Consider the following 24,919-nt stretch of genomic DNA (forward strand, 5'->3'; position numbering starts at 1 on the left):
GTCTTTACATATCCAGTGTTGTTCTTGCATTCATTAACTTCCTGTTCTGGTCCTGGATGGCTATTCTAAATGGCTATTGACTTCAAAATTCAGTTCAATACGACACAGTTATTAACATCTACCTTATGTTCATAAGTTAATCATTCCATTTAAATCTATTAGAGCATTTAACACGACAAAAAATACTTATACTTTATAATAATATGGTAGCCACAATCTACTATGTTAGCCCTGATTTAATAGCCAACTACAAGCAGTGCTGTTTTCCCCCCTGCTCTCAATTTTGAGGTAAAAAGAAAGCAACGTTTCCAGATGTGAAATCGTCTGCCATTATTGTGAGCTTGCATGTTTCATTTTTATTTTTTCACTTCATGCAATTATCTAATCATCCATTAATGAATATTGCATTAAAGATTGTTTAAAACTGATTTGTAGATCTAGGACCAGCCTCATTCACCAAAATTACCCTGAAGTACCCTCACTGAGCAGATGTGCACATATTGTGCATATTCATAAACATGTCCTATGCCTGTGGGTAAATTTGCATCTATGTATATGCAAGCCTTGATGATTTGCATGAACGTGTATTATAAAACAGCACTATTTTTGGATGTTTTCTTAGAGGCGATACTGATGTCATTTGCATAGTTCAGACACCTTCTGTGTGAGTGTATAAAGTGTAAAAGCTTCTACTTCCCTCACTTGTGGCAATACTGCATTAACCTTTATCAAGCCATGTTTTCATTCAGATTTATGCAGAATATTCACAATGTTTATTCATAAGTCCTGTTTGTTTATTCATCTTCTAGAACAGAGCTGCTCAATCCTGGTCCTGGAGATCTACCACCCTGCAGAGTTTAGCTCCACCCCTATCTTACACACCTGATCCAGATAATGAAGGCCTTCAGGATCAACTGAACATTAGAGTCAGCTGTGTTGGATCTGAACTCTTCCATCTATTAGAGCATTCAACACGACAAAAATACTTATACTTTATAATAATATGGTAGCCACAATCTACTATGTTAGCCCTGATCTAACAGCCAACTACAAGCAGTGCTGTTTTCCCCCCTGCTCTCAATTTTGAGGTAAAGAGAAAGCAACGTTTCCAGATGTGGAATAGTCTGCCATCATTGTGAGCTTGCATGTTTCATTTTTATTTTTTCACTTCATGCAATTATCTAATCATCCATTAGTGTATTAAAGATTTGTGTAATTGTTTGAGTATTTCTATATGCTGATTTTCGTGCACAACAGTATATAGAGTTTCCTCAAAATGCCGTAATATAGAAAAAAACATCCAGTGACCATCAGGTCTGTGGACGAAGAATGAGAGAGGTCAAAGAAGAATAGCTGGATTGGTGCAAGCTGACAGAAAAGCCACGGTATCTCAGATAAATACTCTACAGAAGAGTTCAGATCCAACACAACCGGACTCTAATGTTCAGTTGATCCTGAAGGCCTTCATTATCTGGATTAGGTGTGTTAGATAGGGGTGGAGCTAAACTCGGCAGGGTGGTAGATCTCCAGGACCAGGATTGAGCAGTCCTGTTCTAGAATGATTTTACATTATGATAGGACAAGTTGGCATCTTCCAAACTTTGTAAAGTAATTACACTCTATCCATGGATTCCAGGTGTGTTGTTACTGGGACCCAGTTGGGCTTCCCAAATTAACCTCATCATAATCTTACCTGGTTCCCATCTAGGCCTCAACATGCAGTGTACAAGCCAGACAGGGCCCATGTTTAACATCTCCTCGTCCCATCACTGACCCTGGTGGGAACTTGGTTGGGCTAATCATACAGGCCCAACATGGGCATGTTATCTTGGTTGTAGCTATTACATATGACATATTTCTCATATAATATAATATATGTGTTAAATATGCATGTGCAACATCACCTGGTCTTCTGAGATGCTGGCTTTCCTGAAGAAACCCAGTGCATCCATGTACAGGTTGAGGATCTGAGGAGATATAAAGGTGCGATCAACACTGCAACCTTTTCACTGACATTCACTGTCTAAATATCAAAACATGGCTAGTACTGAACACTGAACAGAGATAGAAATACTACATGGACAAAAGTATTCAGACAGTATTCAGAAAACAAATATCAAATCAAGCACCTACCCTTGCAGTCTGCCTTTACACACATTAGTGAATTAATGGGTGGTTCTAAAGAGCTCACTGAATTCCAGCGTGGTTCTGTAATAGGCTGCCACCACTGCAACAAGTCAGCTGGTGAAATTTCTTCCCTCCTAGATATTCCACCATCAACTGTGTGGTGTTACTGAATGGTGGAGGACACTAAAAACCACAGCAACTCAGTCATGTCAGACTGTGTAACAGAGCGGGGTCGCAGAGTGCTGAGTCAAATATTAATTCCCATGCATTTAGAATATGATTTCCTAAAATCTCCTGTAGATGTAATGTGGAGGTGTCCCAATACCATATTATATATCTCAATACTCATTGCCCTTTAAATGTAGCCTATATATATATATATATATATATATATATATATATATATATATATATATATATATATATATATATATATATATATATCAGCTTGGCTAATAGACACACATGCATTCCTGTCTTTGTGGGGTATTACCATTGTTTTCTCTCTTCTATTTTAACAAGCAAATAAACAAACAAATAAACAAAAACAACCAATTATTAGCCAGATGTCCCCACAGATATGGAAGGTTTCTATCATCCATGGGGACAATTGAGGACATTGTGTCTTCATAAAGGCTTAAATACATGGTCACACACTCATAGGCTACACACACACACTCCCCAAATATGGATGAGGCGGCCCTGCCCTGAAGGGGCGGGAAAGATAAGAGCCCTCAAACTCTTGCAGTTCAGCAGAGGCGCTCGAGCTGAGCGTAATCAGGCTGGTCGGTCCGTGCGCGCGCACCGATAAGATTCCACGGAAAAGAGGAAAAACGAAAACGTCCAAACTCAGCAGCCAACGACGAAGCCACAGAGCACTGGATACTGATTCTTTACGCCTGGACTCGCCTAACATCTGTGGACAGACGTTCAGAGAGCGCTTCTGGAGGATTTCACAGCCACTTCCCCGAACCCTTCACACTTTAACCACACCTGAGGCTCGTGCGCTGTTTTAAGCCATGCCTAAACACAGCGTGGAACAGTTGTCCGTGGTTATCCACTGTTTTACCAAAGTCCACCGAGTCCTGTGACGGTTACTGACGAGATTTAGTACCGCTTAAACTGTTTTCAGCTTTATTATTGTGTTTTATGGCGGCAAGCGCGCGACGCACTTTGGATTTCTGAGGAAATTAAAAAGTTTCAGCCTCGAGCTCATCGCAAGCAGCGGTCAGACTCAAGCTCAGATGGACCACGTTCCCCTCAGAAAAGAGACTCACTCGGCTGTGGAGGGCAATCTGAACGTGCACGCGCTGACCGGGACCTCGAGCGTGCGCCGCTGATTGCGTTTAAACTGACTGACCGGTGTTTTTTCATTGTCCGTTCTTTTTGCCGAGCGCACGAGCGCTCAGGAGAGAGAGACAGAGAGAGAGAGAGAGAAAGAGAGGGGGAGAGAGAGAGCGAAAGAGAGCGCGGCTCGCCTCGCGCGCCTCTTTAAATGCGCCCTGTCTCGCTGAGGCTCGCGGCGGAGCGGCACCATGAGCGCGAGGGTCTGGCTGCTCGCGGCGCTGGCGGCGTGCGCGCTCTGCGGCACAGCGGAGGTAAGCGCGAAGGGTTCCTCACTCTTTCCACTGTGTTTGACCACCTCACCCGCGGAGCGAGGCCAAAAACGGGCGCACGTGTCGACGTTTCCAGCGCTCTTAAAGCGCAGCGTCTCCAAAAGTGTGTGTAGGGAACCTCAAAGTTTGGTCGACAGGACGTACAGCACTGTGCAGAAGCTTCAGGCGCATAAGCACTATTATTTAAAGCCATGCTTCTCTCTGCAGTAAGAGAGTGCTTGCTGGTAGAAACTGCAGATCACATCAGAACAGATGCAGTTAAACATGAAAACAAGAACGTATATATTACAACAATATTACAACAAAGGTGGGTTTCTGATTTTTTTTTTGACGCCCCCTCCTCCCGACAGCACGTGTATTTATTCATAACATAACTAAGCACTGATCTGCCAAATCAGGTGTTCACAGTGACGTATGCATATTTTTTGCATTTATGCTAATATTAGTGTTTTACTGAGTAAATAAACACTACCCAGAAAAGTTTTTTTTAATTATATATATAAATTCACTGTTAGATCAGCTGTGAAAGCTGTGTATCTTTTAACAAGCAAATAAACAAACAAAAAAACTAAAACAACCAATTATCAGTCAGATGTCCCCACAGATATGGATGGTTTCTATCATCCATGAGAACAATTTATATATATATATATATATATATATATATATATATATATACATGCATGTGTGTGTAAGGTTCGATAGGTTAGACACAATAAACTGATAGTGCTGCTGGTAAATAATGTCATCAAACACTAATTAAAATGATTTTAATGACACTGACTGACTATGCAGTTACTCAGTCTTCTTTAAAGGAGAATTCCACCTATTATCCACAAGTTCTGCATAATTAAAGGGTTCAGATGTTAACAAAGTCATTCTGACTGGTTTGGTGTGAAATGCTTCGTTCCAGAGATACCTAAAGGAATAGAATTGTCTACAGTGGTGGTGATAGGAACCAGACATCTGTCTGAGTGTAATGCCTCTACATGCAACATTATAGGAAGCTATTAAACACTAAGTGGTTCTGAAGGTTATCTGTGTTGTCTGAAGCATTGTTTTATATAGAGCTAAGGTTTTAACCTAAGGTGTAAGATGTTGTTTTTTATTCATTCATGGTGTAAGGTTAAATGCAGAGTGTTGCGAGACAAAATAGTACCCAACGATTTCGATTTTGCTCTATTTGACCATTATCAACCTGACGCATGAACCTCAGAGGACTAATGTGAGTTCACAGATGGTTTTAGATAGTACATCTAATGTTTTTTGTGTTGTAGGCATCACAACCTGTAGTTCTCATCACCACCGCTGTGATAAATCAGTCATTTTTTTATTTGCTCAACAATAAAATAGTTCACATCAAAAGAGTGAATCAGTGTGTTTAGATTGCAGGAACTCAAATATGTGTGTATGTAGAAGACAAGTGATGGAAGTCACCATCAGACTGTACTCAGTACTGACAATATCCATAATTTGCTCAGTAAAGCATATTATGATGGCATTTCATCACACTGGTGACAACATATCATTGCCCAGCCCTATTAAAGACAGTTGTAGGGTGCAATGCAGAAAGCTGTACTGCGGTGGTTCCCAAATGCCTGTTCTGAAGACCCCACAGTTCTGTGCCTTCCCTCATCTGACACACCTGATTTAGGAGGCATTAGGAAACCCTGCTTGAGTGCATGGCAAAAATGCTGCAAGGTTCAGTAAGTGCAGTGCAGATGAGCAAAGGGAACAGTTCAGCAGCATGCAGTGAGTTTTACTCAGATGATTGCCTACATTACATTAATGGTCACATCTCGATCACAAAAGTGGGTCTTTTATGGCATCGCTTAAAGAACCTATTTGGTTTCACAAGCTCCCACTATACTGTCACATTGTGACCCCGTGCTTCTTTTAATGTTTGTTCAGCTGTTTTACTGGTGTTACTGGTCTCAGCCCATTCAAAGCTCATGATAAAGTACAAAAACCTGGTATCTCAGTTTTTGCCATTTTTGACCTTTTGACCTAATGGAAATCTGGAAGTTGCTATTTATGTTGTTTCATGATGAATGGACCAGTAGAAATGCCCCAGAATGACCTGAAATAGAATTCCTTTACACTGACCTCCATTGAAAGTTAAGAAGGTTTTTTCCTTCTCCTGGCATTCTTGTGGCACAAGGTTTTTGGGACAGCGATGGTATTTACCTTTTTTATCATAATACAATGTTGTGATAATATCATGAACAGTGATTAAATGCGCCTAGATCAGATGTCTCAAGGATGATGGAAACCATGATTTATGGTGGTATTTTCATGGTGACGTTGTCTGTCTGTTTATTTACTACAGAATTCGGAGTTTCAGAGTAAAGGAGCCGGAGAATTCCTGTTGGTTCCTGAAGTTAAGGCTTTAGCACAGAAGCAGTGAAATGGAAATACCCCCACAAAGACAGGAATACAAGCTTGTGTGGGTGGGGGCTGGGAGCAGTTTCATACATTGATGTTACTCTGGCAGTGGCTCTCTTCTGGAGTGACAGTATAAGGGTGGTCATTGTTTCAGCCTAATGTTCTGAAAGGAAAGCAGGTTAATTTAGAGTACACTCCTAAATGTTTTATTGTTCTACAGTGTGTGATAAATAAGTAAACGTCTATTTTTTGAATGAACAGCCAGCAGGTAACACCATGAAAGATAGCAGTTAGCAGGCAAAGTGCTCATTCTTGGCAGACAACACTACGTACCATGGTAATACCTTGGACTCATTTGTCTTACTTGTGTTTTGTTGCTTCTGCATTAGGTGCTGTATAACAGTCTCATCCAGTGTGGGCTACCTCATTCAGGGATGTGGGTTGTGTAGCTAAAGGAGTACTATAGTATAAATGAAGATAGAAGACATGTGGATAGTATGGTCATAGATTTCAGCAGCTTTTTTTTTAATTCTCATTTAAACGCAGCTAGCAGTAAAGCTCCAGGGCATGGCAATTTTTACCGTTTACCTGTGAGTACAAATGCATGCACACTTTGAGGTGCACCTAGGAAGTCCCCCTAGTAAGAGCACCATTTTTCATCTTTTTATGGTGTGTGAATCGGACGGAAAAAGCAAAACGATGCCTTTCAGCGGCTGAATTTAAGCACACATTACAGAAGGTCGGCATGTAGTTTCATGTGTGTGGCTCATGTTTAATTCATGTTTTAGCTAAGCGCTGAGCAGTGGCATGCTTCTGTCTTAATGGGGGGAATTCCACCTTTAAAGGAAAAGCATTTCCACAGTGCTCTCTTTATAATTGGCAAAGCCAAAGTGAGAAAAAAAGGTAATGACTAATATATATATATATATATATATATATATATATATATATATATATATATATATATACTGCATTTATGGGATTTTTATTTAGTAATTGTACAATCTAGTCGTTTACAGTCCTATTTTACAGTAAGGTGCTGTTACAGTCTGTAAAAGTTTGCGCACCCCTGATCAATACATGTTTTTCTAAAACATGCTTATTGTTCATTTACATAATTTAAAATATTGCCCAAAATACTGAATATGGAGATTGCAGACATAATGGTAAATTATAAAATATGTTGTTTTAAGAGGAATTATGCTCTAAAACAAACAAAACTTGTCATTTGAGCAGGGGTTTCCAACCTTTGCATAACACTGTAAACATGGCACAGTTGCACTGTATTCTGCTTCTAGATTTCACAGTAATACAATAATGACATTATACAGTAACCCACTGTCCATATCGTACTGTGAGCAAAAGTTTCTGGGAAAAATCACATAGTTAAATTTCGGTCAAATTGTCAAATCCTGATTTGAATTTCATATCTGAATTTCACTGAAATGCATGGAATTTTGCAAACCCAGTGTGACCAGAGCTTAAGAGACAGCTCTTAATCACATTAAAGCTTCACTAATGTAAACTATCTGCCCAAATGAACCATCATCTCTCTATGAACTTATCGACACCATCCCTAATGCCAGGCGTGGGCTAGAGAGGTGTGTTCTCTGGAATGATGGTGCTTCAGCTAATACTTTTGGGATGGGTTTGGGATGAGGTGGGGTGGAGATCATCAAACATCCTGACCTCATTAACACTCATATCCTCACATCAATGTTCCAAAATGTAGTAGAAAGCCTTCTCTGGACAGTAGAGACAGTTACTCCAACAAAAGTAGGATAAACTCATAATAACCTTGAATTTGGGAGAAACAATAAATGAGCAGGTGTCCCAATATTTTTGTCCATATAATGTAGTTCCAGTATATTTGAGGGAATATCACAATATGTGTCAATATTATCATTGCATGCTATTTTGAACATATTATTCTGCAGAACAGAACAGAATATTTAACTATTAGTGCCATTGATTCCCATGTAGACCCACTCTTGCTACTGCTATAATGACAGACAACCTAAAACATCAAACAACCTAAAACATCAAAGTATGACATTTTGCTCAATGTTGTTATGGTAAAAATGATTTATCTACTTTTTGTAATTGCGTGTCTTGATAATCCTTTGCTGGTGTGACACTGTGAAGTACTAAAAAGGGATCTTATTACATACAACCATTTTTAAATTTGACATTTGTATACATTTTCATGTATGCAATATTTATCACTGCACATGTGATACTGACAACATACTTAATATGCTTAGAAAGCATATTGTGTGTCACAGTAATAAAATCTTACACAATATGATAAAATATCATTGTATTGCCCACCCCTAATGGATTAGCTTTCTCCAGTATTTCAGACAAGGGTGCTGCCAGAGATTGATTTTGGGCCCTGTGAAAAGAGAAACCATTCTGATATTAAACAATTCTGCCCTCAATTAGTACATTTTTTTTAGGGCCCCTGTCAGTCACAGGCCCTAAGATTCATCCTAATACCCCCCCCCCCCACCAAATTTGGTGCAATTGATTTCAGATATACATAATTTTACTGTATTTATTTTCATAGAAGTGATCTTGCACATGCTAATTACATAATTACATGGGGATACATTGTGCAGTATTTATCACAACAACCTGGAACATCACAATAGGAACTTTAGCCCAATATCGTTCAGCCCCACCCAACGGAAACGCATTCTTTATCGTCAGCTATGTGCAGCAGTTCAAAAGGTAACATTTGGGTAAAACTCCTTTTTAAAATGTTATGGTTTGAATGTGTGTGTGTGTGTATTTGTAAGCATATGTGTGAGCTGATCTGCATGTTTTTATGTGTGCATGTGCTTGCTTGTGTCAGCAGATCTACGTATCATTATCACCTGTCATTTTTCTGCAGCTCTCTTCTCTCAACATTGCATTCCATTCCTTCTTTTCAGTCTCGCAGATTCTCACATTGGCAACTGCACATATTTTGATTTTATCAGTGCTGTGTTTAGTGTGTGTATGTCCCTGAGTATGTATTTGTCCCCTCTTTTTCTGCAGCATGGTATGTGTATTTGTATATTGCAGGTGTCCTTGCAAGTATGTGCATATCCAGCATCCAATAAATGTTTATGTACTGCATGTGTGTGTGTGTGTGTGTGTGTGTGTGTTGTTCTCCAGCAGTGAAGTATATTACATTTTTCCTTTTCAGGCACAATTCTAAAATGAATTCCAAGCAGCTTATTAGCCCTGGTAATCTGTTGAACTGAATGAGGCAGCATTCCATACTTTACATCTTGTTAACAAATGGAGATCTGTTATTTGTATTTTGCTGTACAATTTAATAAGGGTGTGATGATACATAAAGTATCCCCACCTGCCCAACTCATCCCCAAAGTAAAGGATAGAACACCATTATTCCAGAGAACACAGTTCCACTGCTGGGGGGCTTTATACCCACGCCTGGTATTAGGCATGGTGTCAATAGGTTGATGTTTATCTGCTCCAGAGAGTCCTATTCTATTGGCAGTACTTCTCTATAGGGACTAGACAAGCTGGAAGAACCACTTCCAGAAAGTCTACATCAGATCCATGATGTATTCCAGTATTCCATTCTGACTTGACTTGAACTGGACATTTTTGGATTTGGACAGAGACTGAAGAGACTGATGATATGTATAATATAAAACGTTTTTTTTTCTTCATACAAAACATCATGTACACACAATGTCAACTTTATATCAAATCCAAGTCCTGATATATAACATCTGCTTTACTTGCAATTATAAAGGCGGTGTCGATTAAGAGTTTAGAGTCTAGACTACCAGTGGAATTCTTGTGCTTGTTTTAAAAAGCTGCTGGAAATAATTTTGGATGAAACCATACTTTGATCTCACCTGAGATACCTGTGGCTACTAAGGGGTAATATTCTAAATGAATTTGCCTTACCAGGCTTCTGCACTGGTGTCAACACTACCCACCAAGTACAGATATTGCGGTATGTGCCAGAACAAATGCAGCACAGTGAATCACAATAAAGAGTCATTATACAGCATGCAGAGCTTACAATATAACTGACACCTCATTCATTGAACAAGGTACCTAGTAGTTGAAGTAGCGGGTTGGAGATCATTTGAACAATGTCTACACATGGGACAGTTGCTCTGAAATGATAGGGCAACGATGCTTTTGTTAGAGTTTAGGCAGGACATGTTCTCGTACTTGTTCCTAGGTTTGAATGAAGTAGCTCTCGTTTCTCTCCTACATGAAAACTTAATTCAATAAAGAAACTTAAGAATCTACTCAGGGTTGCACAGATTGTCATTAACAATATACAGTCATGCAAGAGAAATTAAGACACCACATGAAACCCTTTGACCCAGTCTACACCTGGTCACTTCATGTGAGTAGTATCTGGATTGGAATTTCAGCTACATGCACTTACATTTGGTAGTGAAATGCGTCTCTGGTTTGTAAGACTGAAATTTGATCGCTGTGTGGGACTGAATATGCAAATTCGCTCACTGTGCTGCAATTATTACTGGTATTTCGGTTGTACTGGGAGGGGTGTTGGTTGTTAAAAGCGTCTTGGAGAGATGGATGTGTTTGACGTGACGTGGCTCAAATGTGTCTCAGATCACCTCCTGATGTGGCTTGAGTGATTGGATTTGTATCTGTTTTCAGTGGGTATGTGTACACTTGCATGTCTGTGTGTCTTGGCCTTATCCAAATAATAATCCAGATACTCAAGATGAATTAAGTGACTTGGTGTAAATGGGGTCTTGTCTTTTAAGAACATATTTAAATATAGACATCTGGACATCTTAATTAATTACTAATATGTCATTAATAGAAATGCAGTTACCTTGTGGACAAAAAAAGTTATTTAAAATGTACTTAAAATTACAATCAGGTGCAGCACATCAGCTGCAGATGATTAGCACATGGTTAGAAAGGATGTTGGAGGAGCCTGCCTTATGTAAAGCTCAGACATCCAGTCTGGTTTGCTCTTGATTGAGTGGGATCACCATGGCCAGATCCTAAAAACTCTCAGAGGCCTTCAGAAAGAAGGTTGTAGATGTCCGGGAAAGGATTTAAAAAGATCTGGGAACATACTGATATTTTGAAGCTAGCATCCATATTGAAAGCTGAAGTGTGAACAGGCCTTGTGAGCTGTTTCAGTGGCAACAGCAATTACAAGAGCGTCCAGATCATTGTAATTACAGAAAATGAGTTTAAATGAAAGGAACATCACAAAGCACTGGGCTTACCCGGCTTTGTACACTGTTTACACTCCTCTGAAATAATAGTGCAAGCAAAGAACATCGAACATCATCCCAGTGATTTCGACTCCAGCCGCCTCTCCAGCTGTCCTGTTCGTCTTGATCTCTCTCTCTCCTTCTCCCTCTCTCTCTCCATACCCATCCTTCACAGATACCCCTAACTTCTTCTCTTCATCACTCCATCCCCCACTTCCTCCCTGCCCCCTTTCCTGCCCTGTGTCCCCGGTAAATGCTGCCATATGAGGCAGAGCAGTGGTCAGTTAGTGGCCTCTAGTCTGGACACACACTCTATGAACAGGGCCCTTGTGTTACTACAGGCATAACTGCTATTGTGAGACAAACCAGCTTCCTCCATTGATCTACACACACTCACATGCTTCTGTAGACAACAAAAAGACACACACACACACACACACGTGACACACATGCACACTCTAAAGGCCTTAGAAGAATATGCTTCAGTTGAAAGGCTGTCTTAAGTCAAAGAAGCTTTATTGCCATGAGTATATTAGCTGTTAAAATGCTGTACGGTGGATAGAGCCAGTGCTTTAAGAACAGCGAGTGTTCATGCTTTATTTAAGAGCATAACCACTGCTATTTAACTGGAAAAATAACAATACACACAGCCAGTTCACACATGCATCCTACATAGCACCACAGACTACACTACTACGCTTTCATTACAAGTCAAATAACCCCTTTTTGGTACTATATATAACTCTTTCTGCTTCTTAATTCTTAAGTATGATTATTCAAGTTCTTTTAAATAGCTTATATTGTTTGATTACCATGAGCTGTTCACACAGAGTGAAGGGCAGCTAATTATTTCCAGTTTTCCAGTAGGGGTTACACTATGCAATTTTTTACACCGATTTTAGCCCCGTATGTCACTCTGGCTGAGTCTGTGCTGGTTGGCTCTAGTATGCAGATTGTTTCGGAGATGTCGAAGTCGACAGTTAGAGAGAGAATCGAGTCGTGTGTGGGGGCACAGACTCCAACATTTGGCCCCGTTTTAGGTATGTCAGAGCATATTAAACATTTTGAAGTTTTTTTGACCCGATACTGGTCAGCAGAAATCTTTTTTTAATCTGCCATGACTTGTCCTATAGTGTACCCAAGGCTTAAAGAAGCGTAAAAGAGGTTCAAGGTTTGGAATGACAGCACTGATCCTTATCTTGTTTCTTTGCCCCCAATTTGATCCAGTACAGGTCGAGAATGAGAATTACTTGATTACCTTAATGCTGAGGGGATCATATCCCTTTGCCAAAAATGGCAGAAGTTTAAAAAACAAAACAAACTGAAAGAAAATCAAATCAAGCCTACAGATCCAGCTCAGAATGCACAAACAGTGTGAAATCTATGCTACAATATAGTGACTCTTGGTGCCTCTTGCTGGCTAGCAGCATGACCAGGGTTCATAGTGACAGTCTAATATTGACCCCCATTTACCTTACAAGCTGCAGTGGTCACTTCATGTAAGATATAGGTATGGCGGTACACACTCTAAACATGGTATCTGTTGTCATTTTCTGTGATGTGAAATCACTGTTTTATTAGGCTGACTGTGATTTATTAGGATTTGGTGTTCTATAATGTGTGTTAGCCTCCTTTCGGTTTGGAATGCTCTTGTTTAAATGCTCTGGTTTAAAGCCAAAGAAAGGCATGCAGTACTCCTGCTGGTAAACTGGAACGTTTTTGTGATAGTTTTGTTTTTAAACAGCCACAGCTCTGGAGTAAAGATGTGACACAGACTCAGGTATTTGCCTATATGCTTTTGGTGTTATGAGTAAAAACATCTGGTGGAAAAGAAGCTAGCATGCAGTCAAAACACTGGAACCACACACATAAAGTTTTTATGCAAGACAGTTCCAGACTGCAGACTCTGGTCTGGACTGTTATCTATCGAGAACATTCTTTACTGCTTTAGGCTGTGAATAATGTCTGTTAATGCCACCTAGAGGACGCCAGAGGGCACTGTTTTAGAATGCAAAAACATCAGAACTGGATCTGGCTTAGGGGAGGAGCTTCCCAATACATAAAAATAATTCCCCACACATCCCTATTTTTTAAAACTAGTATATTTAAGTATATCCTTTTATTTATATGCAATACTCATATACACTAATAATATCATACCACCAACATTCCAAAACGCTTACCCATAAGCTGTGGAACTGCACGAATTTGCCAGCTAAAAGAGAATCTTGCCTTTTCCCTTATTTTCATTTTCTCAATTTCAGAGAGCTCATCAAATTAATAGATGTCTTCACTAAGTTTAACATATTATTTGTCTTGGACGTTCTCTCTCTCTCTCTCTCTCTCTCTCTCTCTCTCTCTCTCTCTCCCTCTCTCTCTCTGTCTCTCTTTCTCAGAGGGATCCTCTCCCTGTAGCTCTGGCAGAGTTGGTGAGAAGCGGCTCCATCTCCTCTTCAGAAGAACTGCAGCTGCTGCTGCTTTCTGACTCCGTAGGTAAATCTGCTGCATCCAGCCTCATCATATCCCACACACTGTAAGACACCGCCTCGCATGGCCTCATTCATGCCTCACACTGATGTCTGATAAAAGAAGTCTTCATTTTGTTGAATGAATGAAATCAATGTTGTTTAGCTCTCAATGAACAGTACTGGTGGTGACGTTGTCTTCAGAGAATTTGGAATTCTGTAGTGATTGTTGTGAGCAGAGGCCTGGCGATTCTTTTATATGCACTGCAGTCCTGTTCTGCAGTTCTGCTCACAGAATTTCTGTGGCCTGCCACTTTCAGTGTTGTTGGTTCTACAAAGTGTCTTGTTATTAATCTAGACAACCATAGCAGCACAGAATTATGATGACCAGATTTTTACCAACTTTCTGCTGCTTGTGCATGGAGGTTCACACAGTTAATCAATTGTAGGCATGTCCAAATAGCTGATCTATGGATCACTGGACAGATGTACACTCCAGTGAGATAACACAGGAGTGTTTTACCAAACACTGTATGTTACTGTCTCAGATAGGCTATGGCGAACATGTATATGTATAATCAGCACCAGACAACTTGAGTTCTACAAAGTTTTACTTTGTAATTGAATATAGTGGTATATAGATCGCTTTGGCCACAGCGATTTCTTGTAGAATTGCTTGTTAGCAGCTACAATAAAGCATTTACAATGAGGAGGGCTAATTTAATAGCAGTAGCTCTTTTGACCTACCCAATTCTGGATCTTCTGGAATTGAGGTGGCAAGTTCAGTGCTAGCACACTGCACTCTTAAAAATAAAGGTGCTACAGAGGGTTGTGTATCTGATGTTGTAGAAGATTGTACTCTGATCTCTTCCATTTTTGCTGTTCTAAACTAGCTGACTTGCCAGCATGCTTTTGCTGGTGGATTTACTTCAATGTTGCCGCTCTCCTAAATGGCAATTTAACACACAAATATTGTCAAGTTACTTTCCTGGCGGGTATATCTATTTAGCCATGCCGAGGAACATGTACATTGTGCAGACAAAAGTAAAGGGACACTTGCTTATTCATTGTTTCGTCCAAACTCTATTAAAAGGAGTTTATCCTGCTTTGTGTCTCTACTGTCCAAGGAAGACTTGCTACTAGATTGTTGAGCATTGCTGTAAATATTTAATTTTATTCAGTGGCAGGTGAAGTCAGGATGTTGAACAATCACTACCCCACTTCATACCCAACTCCCAAAAAAGAATTGGAAGGAGCACCATTATTCCAGATAGCACAGTTCCATTGCTCCACAGCTTTATACCCCTCTAGCCAATGCCGGGCATCAGGCATGGTGCCAATAGGTTTATGATTATCTGCTCCAAAAAGTCCTATTCTATTGACAATACTTCTCTACAGAGACTACACAAGTGAGTGTGTGTGTGCATTCGCACATATGTGGCAGCAGAACGGATAACTTAAAGTAGCTGAATGCAATTATTAGCAGGGGTGTCCACATACTTTTGGACATATCGTGTACGTTTTGTTTAGTAAGAATATTTGTATGACTCTTCTTGTTGTTATCTGCCACCAGACACATGTGGTTCTCCTTCACTGCAATCTGACACACCACCACTCTGCTCTGTTTTACTCTTATAAAGCTCACACTCTTTCATAGTAAAACATTGCGAGTCTCACGAGAGTTGCAGACGGCCAGGTCTGTCGTGGAGGCAGACTGCCAGAGGAGAGTCCATATTGTGTCTTTGGGTTTCTTTATAGCCTGCTTGTTTACTCAGCTACCTAAACAACACACACAAACACACAGAGGGCTATTTGTAAATACTGTAACAATACCACCGTTCTAGCGCCACACACACAAACGCTGGAAGTCATAACAATAAATGTAGACTGAAACTCACTGATGACATCAATAGATTAACATTGAACTCTTATTACAGACGAGGATCAAGAGGGTTCCCATGCCAACAATACCAACAATCGACTGCCAAGGAGTCTTCTGGGTGAGCCTCAGACGTCTCATTATTTTTATCTTGTTTTCCTTTCCCTGGTATTTCTCTCTGTCTGTTTTACTCTCTCTCTCTCTCTCTCTCTCTCTCTCTCTCTCTCTCTCTCTTTCTTTCTTTCTCTCTTCTCTCTATTCTCTCTCCATCTCTTTTTCATTCACTTTCTTTAGTTTCCATCTCCTCTCTCTCTCTCTCTCTCTCTCTCTCTCTCTCTCTCTCTCTCTCTCTCTTTCTCTCTCTCCATTGCTTCTCTCCCCACCCACATTCTTTTTCACTTTTTCCAAACATACTCTCTCTTTTACTCTTTTAATCGCACTCTTACATTCTGTCTCTCTGTGTCCCTCTATCTCTTAATGTCTCTCTCTCTCTCTCTCTCTCTCTCTCTCTCTCTCTCTCTCTCACTCTCTTTCTTTCTCTCTTCCCTCTCTCTGTTTCACTCACTTTCTCTTCCTCTTTCTCTCTTCCTTCTCTCCCTGCCCTCAATCTTTCTCTCTCTCTCGCTCTCTCTGTCTCTCTCTCTCACTTCCTTTCTGTCTCTTTTCACTCTCAGACCTTGTCTTTTCTCTTTCTTTCTCTTCCTTTCTCTCCCTTTACTCTTCTCTCTCTGTCTGCCTCTAAATCTCTCTTTTTTCTCTCCTCCTCTGTTCTTTTCTCTCTCTCTCTCCCTCTCTCTCTCTCTCTCTCTCTCTCTCTCTCTCTCTCTCTCTCTCTCTCTCTCTCTCTTATTTGTCTATATTCCTCTTTGGCTCTCTTCTTTGTTTTTTAGCTAGCGACAGTTTTTTTCAGTTGTAAATCAGGTTGAGTTAGCGGTGCACTGACTGAGCAGATGGTTGACTGAACCACAGAAATGATGACTTCACGGGCCAAATCCTCAGCTGTCATCTTTCAAATCCATTTCAGTTGAATCTAAAGTTGGCTTGCTGACTGATGGCGTGTATGTTCTTGTGTGTGACTGTGTGAGTGTGTATGCGACCAGTAATTTAGTCTCTCCATCACACTACACACCGTTAGCCCTCTTCCTGAGTCAGCAAATTGGCCTGTCAGTCACTGAGCTGGAGGTGTCCTGAAGCAGCTGTATCAAATCATTGCTGCTCTTAAGGAGAGACACCAGCATAGCAGAGAAAAATGTGGCGTATTCACACAATACGATGGTTCATTAGTGTCATGCTGAGTGGGCTCTTTTTTAGACTACCCACAGCACACCATTTATCCAGCACCTGCTCCTCCAGCATCTGCTGAACTGATTGACTACTGGTTTAATAGGAAAATTTTGTCCTCAGCACTTTCTGCTTTAGAACTTTTTCAGTAGTCTTTTTACTGAAATGGTCTTGGTAGATTATGTAATCTGTAGTGGAATAGGCTTTAAATAGTCTCTAATAATCAGTCTCACACTGTTTTGTACTTATTTGCATAATGCAATTGCGTAAAACTTTTGTTTATAACATCTGTAATTAATTATAGGTAATTAACCCTTAGAAGTCAAAGTTAACGCTGATGATGCTGAAAGTCATTTGATATTGTTTCTCACTCATAATTCACTGTCAGATTCTTACTTTTCAAACAATTCCAGATCTGTGTTTGTAAGTAAAGGAGGAGATACACTATATGGACAAAAGTATTGGGACACCTGCTCATTCATACTTTCTTCTAAAATCAAAAGCATTATAAAGAGTCTATTCTGCTTTTGTTGGGGTAACTGTCTCTACTGGCCAGGGAAGAAGGCTTTCTACTACAATTTTGAGCATTGTTTTGAGGTCGGATGACCGCCAAACTATCCACAACTCATCCCAAAAGTATATGATTTAGCACCATCACATCACAGCTCAATTATATTTTTTTATACCTTTTTAGCCCACACCTGGCATTAGGCATGGTGCCGGTAGATTCAAGTTTATCTGCTCCAGAGAGTCCTATTCTATTGGCAGTACTTCTCTACATGGACTAGACAAGCTGTGTATGTGTGTGCATTTGCACATCTGTGTGGGAGCAGCTTACAGAAGCTAAATGCATTCATTAGAAGGGGTGTCCACAAACATTGGAGTGTACGTTTTCAAAATTTGAAGTTAATGAGAAGTTACTGTTGTCATGAAAACCATTTAAAAACAGATGAAAGTGAATGGCGAACATGAATTGCAAATCGCACTATGTAATTAACTAATCAAATATGTAATTAGCCAGTATTTGTATTTGTGCATTTTATACTTTTTCATTTTTATTATAGAGAATTAAAAAATGTTTGGGGAACCATAAACTGTTCTTCTACAGCATCATCATCAAAGAACTCTTTTAAGAGTATAGCCGAAGGAAAGTAACAATTCATATTCAGTATCATATTAATCTCATTATCACTGATCACACATACTGATCATATTAAGATTAGTATCACTTAATCTCATGTTCAGTGTGCCTTTATTTGCAATTGGGGTTGCTATTATTGGTGGCTAGTTAATTCTTAACATTATCATTAAAATCCTAAACATAAGCATTACAATTCCTTAGACCTAAAAATTGGAAATCCTTGTTGAGTAGTTTATATGGATCTAATATGTAAGGTTGGTTCGTAATCACTGTGTATTGTACTGTTTATTGTAGCATGGGTATTTATAATACAATATCTTGTGTTTGGTCCTGTAGCTGCTCAGCCAGCTCAGCAGGCCCTGTGTAAAGTGAGGACAGAGGTCATGGAGGTCACCCGCTCCATGCTGGACCGCAGCAATGCCAACTTCCTCTTATGGCCACCATGTGTAGAAGTCCAGAGATGCTCAGGATGCTGCAACACAAAGAGTCTGAAATGTGTGCCCGTACTCACTCACACACGTTACCTACAGGTATTTACACACACATGCCGCACATGCATATGTTTATATGTTTTCAGTGTTTGCTACATATACAGCAGATACATATACATACAGAGTTGACTAGCATGTTGACTCACTTGGCTACTACCTCAGTCATAATCAAGGAAAGCAAGTGCAAGGAAAGAAGTGACATTCAACTAATTGAATGTAGCCAAAGACTGTCCAGAAGAAAGGAGATTCGTTTGTATGGACTGATAATGCTAAAGCTAAAATCACTTCAGTACACATATCATCACACAGCATCAGACATATTTCAGACAAATCTCTAAGCTCTGACACATGCTCAATACTGCAGCAACTATGTGCAAATTAACGGTGTGATGTCAACATCTGCATAAAAAGCTATATTTTGTCTGTCCACACAAAAACACTGGAAACTTTCTACTAGATTTTGGACCATTGTTTTGAGGTTGGATGACCGCCAAACCATCCACAACTCATCCCAAAAGTATTTGATTTAGCACCATCACAGTTCCACTGCTCCAGAGCTTTTTAGCCCACGCCTGGCATTAGGCATGGTGCCGGTAGATTCAAGTTTATCTGCTCCAGAGAGTCCTGAAGTACTTCTCTACATGGACGAGACAAGTTGTGTATGTGTGTGTGCATTTGCACGTCTGTGTGGGAGCAGCTTACAGAAGCTAAATGCATTCATTAAAAAGCTTTATTTTGTCTGTCCACACAAAAAACACTGAAAACTTTCTGAAATGCATGTGAAGTCCCTGCCATTTAGGAGGCGACTTAAGGTATTGTTGCTGAATACTAATATTTCCAGCCCACTGGTGCATCATAACACAATAGTATTTAAAGGAAAACACCAAAAGCTATTGGAGTACTAACTGCGCCCTTTGGTGGGAGGCTCAGGGCTCTTATGTGCTACCACTGTGACCTTGGGTTCGCGTGTTCGAATCTCAAGAGTCTGCGAGAGCAATACAGTGCCCTCTTGTGGAGAATCTTCAACCTGCTAGACATGAGTGAGTGGGTTAGTGAGTGAGTGTGATGCAAGCTAGATCCTTGAGGGGCTTCAGATCTAAAAAGCATTGACATTTTGAATAAGGGCAAATGTCTTTATATTTTGATGATTTGACGATTACTGGAACACAAAAACCTAAAGAAATCATGCTTAACATGAGCAGTGAGCAGGTCTGCTAAAGCTAACTGCTTAATATGACATGAACTACCAGGGTACCAAAGGTTGATTTGGATGTCAGGCTGACTTCAATGCATTCTCACTGATCACTGCCTACCTCATTTCCTCAGGTGATGAAGATCCAGTATGCGAACAAGCGTCCGGTTTACGATAAAGCCATCGTCTCAGTTAACGATCACGTGGAGTGTCGCTGCCAGCCTGCACCTCGCCCTGCCCCCCGCAGGAAGTCTCCTGCACATAAACATGAAGTAAGAGATCGTGCAGGTAAACCTCGCTCTAAAGACGAGCTCCACCGCCGAGACGAGCTCAAACACAACCAGAGGCTCCGACTGGAGGACCTGCTCGACCACAGCTGGCTGCCCAAGGAAAAGCACCCAGAGCTGGATGCAACAGCAGGATTTCTCCCTTCAGATGGGAAGGAGATCCCTTTTGGACATGATGTCTGGAGTCATAATAAGACACATCATAGCGGACACAGAGGTCATTATCATGGAGATGAGAGGAAGCACAACAGCAGTTCCAACGGCACAAAGGCAGGGTTTCCGGAGATACTGACCATCCCCTTGCCCAATCACACAGAGCGAGAAGAGACAAATGGAAGCTTGTCCCTACTTAATGTTACAAGGTCAGAACAAAAAGAGCAGTTATACAAGGGCAAATTGGAGATTCTGAAGAACACCACAATACCTGAACATAGCCCGATCACTCAGGGACATGAAAAGGGGCTCCAGCTGACTGACATTGCCAGTCAGATTCCACTGCCTGAGTCCAACCTAACCAGGCAAATACAAAGGAATGAGTCTCTCAATCAGAAGCCAAATACACCACCTGCAAGGCAAACCAATCAGACAAATGGGGTCACTTCTTATCCCACAGTGGAAACGCGAGGGGATGTCTTTAGTCCAGCAGAGGAACCCAGTGAGAGACTGAAAGGAAATGAGACACCAGAGCTGGACAGGATGGCGGAGACGGAAGATAAGAAGAGCAGATCCATTCTGCTGATGGAAAAACAAGCTTTAGAAGAGGAGAAAGAGGAGCTGCTGCTGCTCCACAAACTTCTCGATGAAGAAAAGCACAAACATCTCCTGAAAACACAACATAGTGAACAAGATGATCAGAAGCACCACCAGAAACACCAGGACACCTACACAACCACACAGCACACAGGTAAACCCACTTTTCAGTTGTCTGAAACTTGTCTGGTGTAACTGTCCTTATTCCTAAGCACGTTTGGACATATAAGGAGAAGCCAATGGCAGGCTTCCACTTTGGTAGTTCATCTAATCTGATCTGATCCAGTAATCAGGTCTAATCTCGTAGTTTATCGCAGGTTGTGACTTACATGGAAGTCACTTAACTACACTCTTAACCCTCTAGTTGTGCTGCGGGTCAATTTGACCAGTTTCTAATTGGAAAATAGATGAAAAGTAATTTGCTGTTTTTGTAAAATTGAGAAATGTATTTATTCATAATTAGTGAATACACTACATGTTGATGAAATTAATATTAATTGAGCTAAAGGGTGCATCCTAATTGTGTATTAAATACTAGTACTTACTAGTATCTAAGTCTTATGTAAGGACAGAAAGCAGTGTAAAATAGAGTAGATCCACAATACATGCTCAGAAACAGACGTTTTTAAATATGGTTACAATGAACACTATTATCCCTCAATGCAAAGAGAAAAAAAAAGAAAGAAAGCTACTGTCGTGTGGAACAATTGTTCTAAAAATGGCAAATAATGATACAAGTGCAGTGGCAACTGTAGTAGGAGAACTTGCTCTGATGCATGTTGGCATAGCAATGCTTTATCATTTCATGTTAGTAGAAAACTGATTAGTATCCATGTATCTCCATTTATGTCATGTTTAGTTTTCTCCATGGTTTAAACTCTGTAGCTGCCCTGTATACTGTGTAAATACTTCTGGAAAAATGGACCAATAGAAATGCTCTAAATTGGAATAAACCCTTATGTTACATTGACTTCCATTCAAAGTTCAGAAAGTGTTTGCCTTCTCCTGTAAAGTCACCATTATAGAGATACATGTTTTTAATTGGACCATAACGATATAGTATATACTATATATACCTATATACTAAAGTATGTACTATTAGTGTATATTATGCAATTGGGACACAGCCAATGTTTATGGAGAAGTGTCCTGCATTTTAAAACTCTCTCTGCCTCCCTCCTTTCTCACCTCTAGTTACCACATTATCTGCACCAGTTAAAGTATCTCCTCCCCATAAGCCTCCCCAAACACCTCCTCAACCACCCCAACCACCTCCTCAACCCCCCAGGAAGAGAAGAAAACACCGCAATCGCATCAGTAAGGCCGCCATGAGGGCCATGCTCATGTAGCACTCGCAGGTGAGACAGATAACTCCTTCACATATACACACGCACTTACACAAATATGAGTAGTAAGCAGACACATTGGTATATTTCTGGAAAGTTATGATACTGATACGCTTGCATGAAAGTAAGAGCAGTGATGGCAACCTTTAAGTCCACTCTTTTCTCATCAAACCATTCTCTCAGTTGTTTATATTTTTCTGTCTTTTTCACAGACATGTTAAGGTGCAGTATCGGTGCAAGAGAGATGTACTTTCCTGAATAATGCCGTTTGTTCATAGCGTGTTTATCCACGGAGATCCGCAACTACACTACTAATCCTCATCCAGTAACCCTGTTCCTGGGAGAAGCCGTGTTTGGGTGGACATCTGGGAATTGAGCTGCTTTTTCCCATGACACAACAGCGACATTGTGGAGGAGGATCCAAAACAGTGCAGCAACTGTACTCTAATGTCCTTCTGTCATGCTCCCAGGTGGAAACGTGATGTCACACTGTGAAACTGTGGAACTGAGGGACTGGTTGGGGAATGTGTCTTACAGCTCTGATTGAAAAAAAACTTTCCTTTATGGGAAGTGTTCTGTCAAACTATTTTGCAATGGTAAAACTAGTTTAATCTCTCTAAGATAAGAGGAAGCTTTCTGGAATTGGAAACGTGGCATAGAAGCCTTTTGAATGGAACAGACTGGTCTAAAAGTTCTCTGCAATGCAACAGACTGGTCTAAAAGTTCTCTGCAATGCAACAGACTGGTCTAGAAGCTCTCTGAAATTGAACAGACTAGTAAAGAAGCTTTCTGAAATGGAACAGACTGGTCTAGAAGCTTTCTGAAATGGAACAGACTGGTCTAGAATATCTCTGAAACGGAGCAGACTGGTCTGGAAGCTATCTGCAATGGACTAGACTGGTCTGGATGCTTTCTGCAATGGAGCAGACTGGTCTAGAAGCTTTCTGCAATGAACTAGACTGGTCTAGAAGATCTCTGAAATGGAACAAATGGTCTAGAAGCTTTCTGCAATGGAGCAGACTGGTCTGGAAGCTTTTTGCAATAGACTAGACTGGTCTAGCAGATCTCTGAAATGGAAATGATTGGTCTAGAATCTCTCTGGAACTGTAGAGTAGTTTGGCTAAGAAGTATTCCAAAATAGGATCACTTGTTTAGCTTTTGTGGAGTGAAAGCACTGATCTAGAAGCTCCTGGAATTAAAAGACTGATCTGTGAACTTTCTGGAATGAAAAGACGGTCTAGACGCAGGCTGGGATAGGAAAGATTAGGAAAGGAGCAACTGGTATTAAAGCTCTGTGGATTTAGAAGAATGGTCTATAAGTTAACTGAGATGAGAGACTGATCTAGAAGCTGTCTGTGATATACTGAAGAGTCTAGAAGCTTACTGAGATACGAAAGAATGGCCTGGAAGCTTTCTGGAATGGAACGACTGGTTTCTGGGATGGGGGATATGGCCTAGAAGTTCTTTGGAATAGAAAACACTGGTATAGCAGCATTCTGACGTGGAAATACAGGTGTAGAGTCTGTAAACATGCTCTAAAAAAGAAGGGCCAGATAGTAACTTCTCAGATAACCATTGCCAACCATTGGAGTTGTAACTACAATGGTTATTGCATTTTGGTGGGGGGGGGGGGGGGGGGGGCACCAATAATACAATAAGGCACTCAGGTGTAAGGTAATTTTCCATTTATTAAGAATTTTAGAGTAAGAGACAAAGAGGAAATGGAAGTGATAAAGACATAGTATGCAAACTGAAGCCAAAGTTTCAATTTACAGAACTACCAAATAAATGAGTTTCCATTGTTTCCAGCTTTTCAGATTCTTAACTGTCATGCAGTATTGAACTTTCAGCCACTTACTAGTTACATATGCCGTACATAACCGTGAACATCATACTGTTTTACTTTATTTTTTTAATGTAATTTTTGTATTATTTAATTTGACTCTTAACACTGGAAATTCACCAAGAACAGATAAAGGGATTGCAGCTCCGTTGTATTAATTCCGACCTCTATAAATATGAAGGTGCTACATTATGATAAGAGAACAGCTTCACCATTAATATTATTTATTCTTTTTCAGCTCTTTTCATCGTTAGTTTCTGTTCCTATTTCTGTTTATTTGTTGCTCCACATTCTGACAAAAGTGTGTGTGGGTTTCCAGATGTGGATGTGTGTCTGTCTCCCAGTGTGGCAATGTTTGCACCAGATCTTTCCACCAAGATAAAATAAAACACTAAAATGTACTTATTTTTGAAATCTGATATTTCTTTTTCTGGACTGTTTTTCTAAAGTAATACAGTGCAGTGACACTGTAAAAGAAAGCAATTTAAGTAATTCTGACTTACATGCTTAAATGGTTTATGTATACTGGGTGTTATAAACATCTAACAGGCTCTAAGGGGAGCAAAATAGACCTAATATAAGATAAAAAAGAGAGATGGCTGCATACAGTGCATACTGCATACTGTGCAGAAGTTATAAACTGTTACAGAACTGCAGAAGTGCTCATGCTCATGCTAAAAGGGTGTGTCATCACAGGTAGCCAAAACTTACTTGCAAAAGGGTTAAGGATTTGCAAGGTTTTGAAGCAATGTTTTCATGGAAATATTGTTTTTCAGGAATGATTGCATGTGTCAAAGTTGAAAAATAATGAATGTAATGCATTGCCCGAAAAGGAGAAAAAATCCCGTACGCAGATGGTTTTGGATCTGTGCTGTT

At 40.2% G+C, this 24,919-nt stretch overlaps 1 protein-coding gene across 2 annotated transcripts; it reads left to right on the forward strand.

Annotated features, from left to right (window-relative positions):
* Positions 1 to 2,890: 2,890 nt before the first annotated feature.
* pdgfbb (platelet-derived growth factor beta polypeptide b) lies at positions 2,891 to 23,834 on the forward strand. Of its 2 annotated transcripts, XM_072693937.1 has the most exons (7): positions 2,891 to 3,725; positions 13,765 to 13,861; positions 15,771 to 15,833; positions 18,471 to 18,664; positions 19,952 to 21,008; positions 22,049 to 22,212; positions 22,413 to 23,834. In XM_072693937.1, exons 1-6 carry the CDS (start codon positions 3,663 to 3,665, stop codon positions 22,201 to 22,203), a joined length of 1,629 nt encoding a protein of 542 aa, XP_072550038.1. In that variant the 5' UTR covers positions 2,891 to 3,662; the 3' UTR covers positions 22,204 to 22,212; positions 22,413 to 23,834. The 2 variants fall into 2 exon arrangements, with proteins under 2 accessions (XP_072550038.1, XP_072550039.1); XM_072693938.1 differs by lacking the exon at positions 2,891 to 3,725 and having other exon boundaries at positions 13,765 to 13,857.
* Positions 23,835 to 24,919: the final 1,085 nt, after the last annotated feature.

This window comes from Salminus brasiliensis, chromosome 12 (genome assembly GCF_030463535.1).
Source record: "Salminus brasiliensis chromosome 12, fSalBra1.hap2, whole genome shotgun sequence".
Lineage (NCBI taxonomy): Eukaryota > Metazoa > Chordata > Actinopteri > Characiformes > Bryconidae > Salminus > Salminus brasiliensis.